Source organism: Neoarius graeffei, chromosome 26 (genome assembly GCF_027579695.1).
Source record: "Neoarius graeffei isolate fNeoGra1 chromosome 26, fNeoGra1.pri, whole genome shotgun sequence".
Taxonomy (NCBI): domain Eukaryota; kingdom Metazoa; phylum Chordata; class Actinopteri; order Siluriformes; family Ariidae; genus Neoarius; species Neoarius graeffei.
The window spans coordinates 55619158-55630730 of NC_083594.1; the positions used below are offsets into that span (position 1 = coordinate 55619158).

Below are 11573 nucleotides of genomic sequence, written 5' to 3' on the forward strand. Positions count from 1 at the left end.
GCTCCCAGACGGAGAAGATAAACTCGCCAGAAAAAGTCCAAAAACAGAGAGACTGGTACACACACACACACACACACACACACAGAGAGAGAAGAAACTGGGGGAGTTGAGGACTGAAGTTAAAAGAGGGGGAAGGGGAATAAGTGTGTGTGTAAAATGGAATGCAGTCGGTGATGTCACGCAGGCGAGAGGGAGCATGCCCGTGATGACATCACCATCCCCCCTTTATGAGCATCGCAGCTGCCAAGAAACCTTCAAAAGAGAAAAGTGTGTGTGTGTGGTGTGTGTGTTTCTTTTCTGAAAGAGAAAGTGTCAGCAATTTTTTTGAAGCTTTATTAAACAAAAGTTAAAATGATGGTGTGTGTGTGTGTGTTGATCTGTGACCAGTTTGTGAGAAACGACTTCATACAGCAAATCCATGAGTCATTGTTTAACCATTCAGCACACACACACACACACTCCTCTCTCTCTATCTGTCTGTCTCTCTATATATATCTGTCTGTCTATCTCTCCCCCCCCCGTAAACATTTGCTGCTATTAGATTATTAAATAAAAGTTTATGTTCATGTTGGTGTTTTTGTGTTGGTCTGTGGTTGAACATAAAGTCCTGGTGTGATTTTTGTGAGCACACACACACACACACACACACACCTTTACAAGTCGACATGGAACAACCTCACTGTAAATGCAGTGGATGGTCTGAGGCTCTTGTCGCTCACAGGTTACAGGAGTGTTTGGCCTCCACTTTCACGTGGTGCACTGAATGAGTGTGTTATCTCATGGTTCAGTGTTTCAGACAGAATTGTTGATGTGTTCTCTGATTCTGTATGACACACTGCAGATCTCTAAACTCCAAACTCTCACAAATCAGTTTGCTGACACACTGAGGTGCCTCTGTGTTCTCTCTCTCTCTCTCTCTCTCTCTCTCTCTCACTTCCTTTCTATATGATGCACCATTGTTCTATCAGTGTGATGATTAAACCTTGTTGTCTTCATGTGAGTGTGTGTGTAAAGTGCACCTTCACAGCCCTGACCGTCAGAAACAGCTCACCTTTACAGTGTGTATTTCTTAAAATGTGTGTAAAAGTAAAGTTTGAAAAAATAATGTTGATTACATGATTCCAGTTGTACAACCCCGATTCCAAAAAAGTTGGGACAAAGTACAAATTGTAAATAAAAACAGAATGCAATGATGTGGAAGTTTCAAAATTCCATATTTTATTCAGAATAGAACATAGATGAGGGCGGCACAGTGGTGTAGTGGTTAGCGCTGTCGCCTCACAGCAAGAAGGTCCTGGTTCGAGCCCCGTGGCCGGCGAGGGCCTTTCTGTGCGGAGTTTGCCTGTTCTCCCCGTGTCCGCGTGGGTTTCCTCCGGGTGCTCCGGTTTCCCCCACAGTCCAAAGACATGCAGGTTAGGTTAACTGGTGACTCTAAATTGAGCGTAGGTGTGAATGTGAGTGTGAATGGTTGTCTGTGTCTATGTGTCAGCCCTGTGATGACCTGGCGACTTGTCCAGGGTGAACCCCGCCTTTCACCCGTAGTCAGCTGGGATAGGCTCCAGCTTGCCTGCGACCCTGTAGAAGGATAAAGCAGCTAGAGATAATGAGATGAGATGAGATGAGAACATAGATGACATATCAAATGTTTAAACTGAGAAAATGTATCATTTAAAGAGAAAAATTAGGTGATTTTTAATTTCATGACAACAACACATCTCAAAAAAGTTGGGACAAGGCCATGTTTCCCACTGTGAGACATCCCCTTTTCTCTTTACAACAGTCTGTAAACGTCTGGGGACTGAGGAGACAAGTTGCTCAAGTTTAGGGATAGGAATGTTAACCCATTCTTGTCTAATGTAAGATTCTAGTTGCTCAACTGTCTTAGGTCTTTTTTGTCGTATCTTTCGTTTTATGATGCGCCAAATGTTTTCTATGGGTGAAAGATCTGGACTGCAGGCTGGCCAGTTCAGTACCCGGACCCTTCTTCTACGCAGCCATGATGCTGTAATTGATGCAGTATGTGGTTTGGCATTGTCATGTTGGAAAATGCAAGGTCTTCCCCGAAAGAGACGTCGTCTGGATGGGAGCATATGTTGCTCTAGAACCTGGATATACCTTTCAGCATTGATGGTGTCTTTCCAGATGTGTAAGCTGCCCATGCCACACGCACTAATGCAACCCCATACCATCAGAGATGCAGGCTTCTGAACTGAGCGCTGATAACAACTCGGGTCGTCCTTCTCCTCTTTAGTCCGAATGACACGGCGTCCCTGATTTCCATAAAGAACTTCAAATTTTGATTCGTCTGACCACAGAACAGTTTTCCACTTTGCCACAGTCCATTTTAAATGAGCCTTGGCCCAGAGAAGATGTCTGCGCTTCTGGATCATGTTTAGATACGGCTTCTTCTTTGAACTATAGAGTTTTAGCTGGCAACGGTGGATGGCACGGTGAATTGTGTTCACAGATAATGTTCTCTGGAAATATTCCTGAGCCCATTTTGTGATTTCCAATACAGAAGCATGCCTGTATGTGATGCAGTGCCGTCTAAGGGCCCGAAGATCACGGGCACCCAGTATGGTTTTCCGGCCTTGACCCTTACGCACAGAGATTCTTCCAGATTCTCTGAATCTTTTGATGATATTATGCACTGTAGATGATGATATGTTCAAACTCGTTGCAATTTTACACTGTCGAACTCCTTTCTGATATTGCTCCACTATTTGTCGGCGCAGAATTAGGGGGATTGGTGATCCTCTTCCCATCTTTACTTCTGAGAGCCGCTGCCACTCCAAGATGCTCTTTTTATACCCAGTCATGTTAATGACCTATTGCCAATTGACCTAATGAGTTGCAATTTGGTCCTCCAGCTGTTCCTTTTTTGTACCTTTAACTTTTCCAGCCTCTTATTGCCCCTGTCCCAACTTTTTTGAGATGTGTTGCTGTCATGAAATTTCAAATGAGCCAATATTTGGCATGACATTTCAAAATGTCTCACTTTCAACATTTGATATGTTGTCTATGTTCTATTGTGAATACAATATCAGTTTTTGAGATTTGTAAATTATTGCATTCCGTTTTTATTTACAATTTGTACTTTGTCCCAACTTTTTTGGAATCGGGGTTGTATTAATGTGATATACTGTTACTAATGTAGAAGTTTACATCAGTAGCTTCCACAGTCCAACAGTTTCAGTATCCTGGTTAAACCTGTCACATGTGAGGAATAAACCACTCAGGGTTAGACACTGACAGGAAAATAATCAACAACGGACGGAGTGCTTAAAATGAATCAAAGCTGAAGGGGAAAAGAGTCGAATCATCCAAATGATTCGTTACATCACTCACTGACTCCCTCTGCTGGCCACACTGCAGAATAACCAGCTGTACTGCACTTCCGTGTTTCAGCTCCTGAGCGGCTGTGGGAGGAGCTTCTGAGATTCAGGGGCGGTGCATAAAGAACAGTCTCTCACATGGAGAACGAGCTTCATGAGGCATTATCACCACCACAACAACAACAATAGCTCTGAGTGGATTTTCCATCTTTAGTGATGCACTAACTTTAGTTTCATGAGCATGAATAATAAAGATATCTGTCTGATAATGCATAAAGGTGTAAAAAGATTGTATTTTTGAAAAAGGTGAAATCTAACAGGTGAGTGTACAGCAGGTGGTGTGTGACAGACAGACACACAGTGTTCCATGCAAACATAGAAATTCTGTGAACAGTCAGAGATAAATTTTCACACAGAAAAGAATTTATCTGTTTTATGTTAAAGAAACAACTAAAAATATTGACACTTGTATGCTCCAATATCAACACTCAATCAACACTCAATCTAAAAAAACATCAGTTAGTTCACCAGTTTAATATATTAAAGTCATACTTTAAAATTAATATTTAAAAATATACATTTATCTCGTCACACTGTTATTATTACTCTATTAATATACATTTATTATTGACTGACACAAGTCAAAAATTTATACACATTAACCATATGAGCTCTTTAATACGCTCTTGTTTGATGAACAATTAATAATAATCATCTTAAATAATAAACTCAGCATCAAAACTCAATTGCAGAATAAACTGTCGATCAATCAGGAAAAAAAAAGCGCTGAACTAAAAACAATGTTTAATTGTTGACCCTGAATTTGAAAAAAAAAAAAAAAACTAGCATTAAACAGAAACAATTTTATTATTCATCTCATCTCATTATCTGTAGCCGCTTTATCCTGTTCTACAGGGTCGCAGGCGAGCTGGATCCTATCCCAGCTGACTACGGGCGAAAGGCGGGGTTCACCCTGGACAAGTCGCCAGGTCATCACAGGGCTGACACATAGACACAGACAACCATTCACACTCACATTCACACCTACGCTCAATTTAGAGTCACCAGTTAACCTAACCTGCATGTCTTTGGACTGTGGGGGAAACCGGAGCACCCGGAGGAAACCCACGCGGACAACATGTAAACTCCGCACAGAAAGGCCCTCGCCGGCCACGGGGCTCGAACCTGGACCTTCTTGCTGTGAGGCGACAGCGCTAACCACTACACCACCGTGCCGCCCTAATAATAATAATAATAATAATAATAATACATAAAATATAGTTTTTATCTGTAAAATTAGTTTCTTCAATTATTTCAGGACGACTTTAACTCACTCAATGACTAATAGCCTCAGAAATAAAGCCAGGAAACACCACGCCCAAAAATTAGCCATTTTTTAAAATATTAGATTCACTTCTTTAAAAAATTCTAAGTCATTAGTTCTATTTTAACACATTCACTCAGAAACACATTTCAGTTCCATTTTCATGAATCTTACAGCATTCAACTGGGTTTCAAGCGTTTTTTTTTCCCAGGCTTTATCAGTCTTCTTCCGATCAGCCAGGAACTTTCAGTTTGTTAATTAAAATAAATAAAAAATCAATTACGCAACAGTCAAAACATCAGAGCTGAAGCAGCGTCACATGGAAAACTACAGTGCATCCCGTCCTTCATGACATTATTTCACATGATTAAACGTATTTTCTCTCTCTTTTTCTCTCGCTCTCACACACAGGAAACTAACTAAAATATTTGAGGGAAATGCTGACATGTGAGACGATTCTCTCCCATCATTGTATGTGGGCCCGCATCTGTCTCTACCAGGTAGCTAAATTTTTCACCTCACTCATGAGATAACTGGAACACCGTGTCCATCCTTCCCCACTGTCTAGCAACAACTTTTGCCAATTGAAATGTTCACGTTTGCGTTCACATTACACAAGTCCGACTCTGTGACTGAATGCACCATGATTGTAGAACACATGATGACATCAGCTACTTTGCAAATCATTTGCATATTTAATGGAAAACCAGCAGAAGTTGTGGGGTTCTCTGAAAGGCGAGCAGCAGTTTGAAGAACTCGAGAAAGTTTTGAGAGAGAGAGAGAGAGAGAGAGAGAGAGAGAGATCTCCAGCAGTGAGAATAAATTCCAGGACCCTCTTCAGTCTGTCCGATGAAAAAGAACTTGACGCTTCAGTCTTCCATCCCTGTGTGTGAGATTCCTGGATTTCTCCATCAGACCTGGATGGAGGTGTGATGAGACACGGGGAGGATGGCGGCGGATGTGTGGGTCTCCTCACAGAGCGCAGTGCTGCACAGCTTTTTGCCTCATGACATCCCACAGCAGCATGCTGAGCACGGTGTGAGGCGCCAGGCGCATGAAGACGGGACCCATCCCCTTATACAGACCCAGAACCCCCTCCGTCCGACTCACTTTCACCAGGCAGTCCAGGAACCCCGTGTAGAACCGACCCTGAGGAGGAAGAGGAGCAGAACACCAAGAGTCACACTCCGTCCCACAACTGGACAGAAATCTGAAAGCGAAATCTGCTGCAATTGCTCACACACCTTCAGCTCATCCACAGGCTGGTTGTAAAGCCTCGTGCTGATGACATCGAACGGCGTCATGGTGATTGCCACAGCAACGCCACTAACCATGGCCGCCATCAGAGCGATGAGCCAGCTGTCAGGCCTGAAGCACTGTGGGACAGATTTGGGGCGGGGGAAAGTGAACACAGATTCCTGCTGTGAAATGTATTACGTGTACAGGTGTGTGTGTGCGTGTTTCACCTGTGTCTGTGTGAGCCACTCTTTAGCCGAGCTGAAGGTGGCAAGCTGAGCTGCCGAGCCCACCATGACCCTCGGCACAGCGCCGTTCACACCCCGCCACAGACCGGTCACGCCCTCACGCCTGTATATGGTAATGAAGGCACTGGAGATTCCCTGACAACCATCACACACACACACACACACACACACACACACACACACACACACACACACACACACAAGAAGAAAGAAGAAGAAGAAACCTTTATTCGTCACATGCACACTTCAAGCACAGTGAGATTCATCCTCTGCATTTAACCCATCTGAAGCAGTGAACGCACACACCCAGAGCAGTGGGCAGCCACACCAGAGTGCCTGGGGAGCAGTCAGGGTTTCGGTACCTTGCTCAAGGGCACCTCAGCCCAAGGCCGCCCCATGTTAACCTAACTACATGACTTTGGACTGTGGGGGAAACCGGAGCACCTGGAGGAAACCCACGCGGACACGGGGAGAACATGCAAACTCCACACAGAAAGGCCCTCGCCGGCCACGGGGCTCGAACCCGGACCTTCTTGCGACCGTGCTAACCACTACACCACCGTGCTGCCCACACACACCTGATATTATACTCAACACCAACCACTGCTCTGACCCTCCTCTCTCCCTACGAGACTTCCTGTTCCTGTGTGTACGAGGAGATTCACTAATGTGATGCTCAGCTGATGGTCTTCAAATGATAAGCCTGCCGATGATTCCAGTGATTTTATAAATTTATGACGTCCTGATTTGTAAAATTTATTTCACTTGACACTCTGTGAAACTCAGAGCTGAGAGAAATCGATTCTGAAACAAATCTGTAAACAAACACAAACATCAAATTCTAACTTCACTTACATTTCCAAAATATAATTAAGTTGGTCAGTAAAACTATCGAAAGTTGTTCCTTTGTTCTTTTGTCAGTTAAATAAAGCGTCACATGAACAAACAAAATCACAGATTTTTGTTCTTTGGAAAATATCATGAATTTTCTGGAAATGGGGTTTGAATGTTAAAGTTCATCTCATCTCATTATCTGTAGCCGCTTTATCCTGTTCTACAGGGTCACAGGCGAGCTGGATCCTATCCCAGCTGACTACGGGCGAAAGGCGGGGTTCACCCTGGACAAGTCGCCAGGTCATCACAGGGCTGACACATAGACACAGACAACCTGAATGTTAAAGTTGTTCTGTTGAATTCTTCCTGGTTCCTGAAGTGAAACAGTCGGACTGCTCAGATCTACTCACTGAGTGGGGAGAGAACACACTCAGCAACAAAACAGATCATATGTCTGAGAACCATACCACCACCACCCCCAACACACACACACACACGTCTGCAGCTGGCGTTTGATCAACATAGTTTTTAGGTGAGGCCTAATCTCAGACCGGGCCAGTGAGAGCAGGACTGATAAAAAGAGTTGAGTAAGCTGTGTGTGTGTGTGTGTGTGTGTGTGTGTGTGTGTGTGTGTGTGTGTGTGTGTGTTTAAAGCACCATCACACCTCTGTTTGCTGATCTGTGATTGGCTGCAGCTGCTGACCAGTGGGATATGTGTGAAGGTGCCCAGTTGTGGAATAGTGCACGTACACACACACACACACACACACACACACACACACACTTTCCACAGTGCAGTTGAGGGTCACTGTGATAAAGCAGTGTATTGATGACACACGCAATGATGAAAACACAATTTCAGACATGTTCTCTTTAAACTTGTGTAATTTTACAGCTGTGTGAGATATCTAACACACTCTCTCGCATGCACAGATACACTCTCTCTCTCTCTCTCTCTCTCTCTCTCTCTCTCTCTCATACACACACACACATTTGATTCTTTTCTACACTGAGTCTCATCCCTGTCCATGTTCTCGCAGCCTTCCTGTCTGTGAGTTCTGCTGTGAATAAACAGCTGAGCTGATCCGTGTCGGTCTGCTCCTCTGACTCGTGAATCCAATCTCAGAGTCGATTCACATCAGCGGTGAATCAGTCAATAAAAAGGGGGTGAACTCAGTGTGTAGGAGAACTGAAGCTCACCTGGTGCTTGTGCTGGTGACCCACAGCGATGGCCTCCACAGTCTGTGCCTGCAGGTGTGTCTTTACCTGTAGAGAGAAAAACAAAACACACACCTTCATGCAGCTCAAACTTTTTATGACAGGTGATGATCGTGATGGTACGCCTGGTCGTCAACGCAGCACAGAAATGTACCGTTGGTGTCAGGACTTTAAAATCTCCATGATGACAATAATGTATGTGTTCAGTGTCATGATCTATAGTGTAAGTGATAATCAGCACACAGGTGATTTTTGTAAAAACACAGAGGTTTGAAGAAGACACAGCGGGGCTGAGTTGGTTCATGCCCAGACTGTAGATTCACACAGCCAATCAGCGACTGTTGTATCAGGGTCTCACATAGAGTGACACGCCCACTGGCTTTCACACACACATGTAACATGTGATCAGCAGTGCCTGGGAAGCTGTGTGTGAGATACAGTCCAGTGTGTGTGTGTGTGTGTGTGTGTAATGGTTTCATACATACAATAAAACCTTGTGGTATAAAGATCAATCAGTTTCATCATTGGAACATGAAATTACAAATAAATGGGAAGATTTTTTTTAAGCAATCCCGTTCAATTCCATGACCAGTTTGTGTGTGTGTGTGTGTGTCACCACTTCTGTGGAAACTTGTTCTCTCCCTCTCTGCCCTTTCCCTCCCCTCTGGATCAGCTCTAAAAGTGTGAGGCTTCCATGGCAATGACCTCTGCTTCCCCTCTGCTGTAAATAACACACAGCTCAGCAGTGTAACGTCATCAAACCTCCAGCAGTATATTTGTCTGCAGATAAAATCAATTTAGTGCTAATAATCTACACACTAACACATTACTTCCTGTTTTCATTCCACTCAAGGAAGAAGTATGCATGCACACACACACACACACACACAATCTCGGGATGATGTATTTTGGGGCCCAGATACACACTAGAACCCAAACACTCGAGTGTGTGTGGGTGTGTATTGTGTTTCAGAAGGTCAGAGCAGACCATGCAGGCTGTCAGTGATGGATGAGAGGACATTTGGCCAACAGCAGATGACTGCACTGCAACATGGGAGTGTGGAATGTTGCTGTTTTCACACTCTGATCTATGTAGCAGAAAGGGGCGGAGCCACTGTGCTAACTGGCATTAGTGTTGTTACTGTGCTACAAACATCCAGGATCTCTATTATCAGTTCTAAAGGATGTGGAGATATACGGGGTGTGTACTGCGATGTCGAAAAAGTGTGTCCATTTCATGGTAAGAGAAGATTCAGTACACGAGTCACACATTAACCTCAGAGTCTTCAGGCACATGTGCAGTGTGACAGCAGGTCAGAATGGGGGAGGACAGATTTGCACAATAAGAGAGATTTCCTCCATCCAAATTCAGCACCACTTTGACTCACTTTGTTGAGCAACTTCTCAGTAAAGGACCTCTGTTACAAAGTGCAAATAAAATCAGTACAAAAAAAATTCTGGAGCTCTGCACTGGAGAGACAAGTGGTAATGGCCACCAGTTTAGCGTGGTGCACGAAATGAGCATGTGGCGTCTCATCAGTTGGAGTTTGGCATCTTGAACAGACAGACAATCTATAAACCTGGAAAAAAGGATAAAGGTCACAGGGAGAGAAAAATAAAATCACTCAATCATCAACCACTTTCTGCCTCAGCAGCACATTTCCAGCACCATGGGCGTGGCCTCGTGACTGACAGCAAAGCCTGTACTTGAGAACGAGAATAAAGTTCACATTTTATCTGTATATTTAGTTTCTTCTTTAACTCCAGACTCATACTGAGGTTTGTTGCGAGTGTGTGTCGAGCCAGATGATGATAAACTGGAGGTTATACACTAACATTAGATGTTATCTACATTATACACAAGTGATGTGGATTTAAAAGATGCGCAAACTGAGGACCTGAGCTTTGCACAGATACTGTGTTGAAGTCCTGGCAAGAACAATATCGCATGTGTTAAATATCACAGTATAAAGCATTCCTTATTATTCTCATACACACACACACACACACACACACACACACACACACACACACACACACCAAAATATCTGACTAATCTTAGTGCATTTAAATATCCTCAAAACAGTGTTAAAGAAATGCACCTGTCTGATAAATGAAACCCAGTAAACTCACCAGGTAAGCAGGAGAGGCGATGAAGGCCCCTAAAGCCCCAGCGGCTGCCCCTGACGCCACGTTTCCCCCCGGCACGTCGGCGATCCCGGAGACCTGAGTGTAGGAGTAGAAGCTGAGCCGGACACCATTCATGAGCGCCTGGTAGAGCAGTCCAGCGGCGAGGCCCTTCTGAAGGCCACGCAGGCCGTCGGTGCGTCCCACCAGCCAGAGAGCCTGCAACACCCCTCGGTAGTGCTGACGGTATGAGCCACGCGCCTGCAGCTCCCCCTGCAGCTGTAGACGGGTCTTAACCACCTCCAGTGGGTTGGTGAACACACAGGCGCCGCAGCAGGCCAGAGAACCCAGAGTGAAGTCCAGCGGCGGCCACAGAGCCTGGGGACGGTTCCCTGACGTGGAAGGAGTCCGAGGTCGAGGAGGAATGGCGCTCTGGGGGATGAATGGCATAACTCTGGGGCGGTTAATGAGTTGGGGATCTGCCATGGTTCCTGTGAAGATGATGCTAGTGGTGATGGAAAAGTGAGCTCTTGTCCAACTTCAACAGTTAAACAGCACGCACCAACAAGGCATAGTGTAGTGTCGTGTAGCGTGACATCAGCGGCGCTGCAGTGTTCGTTCACCTGGACACCGAAACCTGAAATTACAAACGGGTCACACAGCAGCTTCGCTCTTCATCACTGAGGACGGAGTTCAGTGTATGAAGCTGGAGTAGGAGTTACATCACACCACACACAGAGAAAGTCTGCTGAAGAAACACCAGGGAGATGAAATTCAGTCATCTGGGACTCGAGAACCTTGTTTTGTTTGAACAAACATGAGCTGGAGATGCAAAGAAGAGCTGAAAGTGTTTCAACCTGTTAGAGAGGAATAAAACAAACATCACCTCTGTGGAAACCATCATTCATCATCTGTCTCTAACCAAATCATCACTGCTTTCTCTTTTAGGGAGTTTTTTTGTTTTTAACTGTCTGAACATGTTGTGAGTGAGTGAGTGAACTCTCTCCCTGCACTCAGATCTGATCCTCACTGCTTCCAGCTGGAGAACACTTCACTCACTGCTCCACAGAACACCACGTTTAAAAAAACGTCGCTCAAAAGTTATCGAACTACTTCTCTAGAAGTTAAACCTCTCTATCATTTGAATTATCCTTCAATAAATTGCGTGTATACTTACACTGATCAAATAATGGTTGAAGCCGACTCACCCTGCCAGCTGTGCCCCGGCTCTGCGGTTCTGACAGCGGCGCT

General features: G+C 44.7%; 1 protein-coding gene across 2 annotated transcripts; it reads right to left on the reverse strand.

Moving 5' to 3' along the window:
- Positions 1–4005: 4005 nt before the first annotated feature.
- slc25a34 (solute carrier family 25 member 34) lies at positions 4006–11573 on the reverse strand. 2 transcript variants are annotated; one of them, XM_060909931.1, is made up of 6 exons: positions 11531–11573; positions 10329–11179; positions 8178–8243; positions 6126–6278; positions 5904–6035; positions 4006–5808 (listed from the first exon to the last, which is right to left on the reverse strand). In XM_060909931.1, exons 2-6 carry the CDS (start codon positions 10806–10808, stop codon positions 5632–5634), a joined length of 1008 nt encoding a protein of 335 aa, XP_060765914.1. In that variant the 5' UTR covers positions 10809–11179; positions 11531–11573; the 3' UTR covers positions 4006–5631. The 2 variants fall into 2 exon arrangements, with proteins under 2 accessions (XP_060765914.1, XP_060765913.1); XM_060909930.1 differs by having other exon boundaries at positions 11500–11570.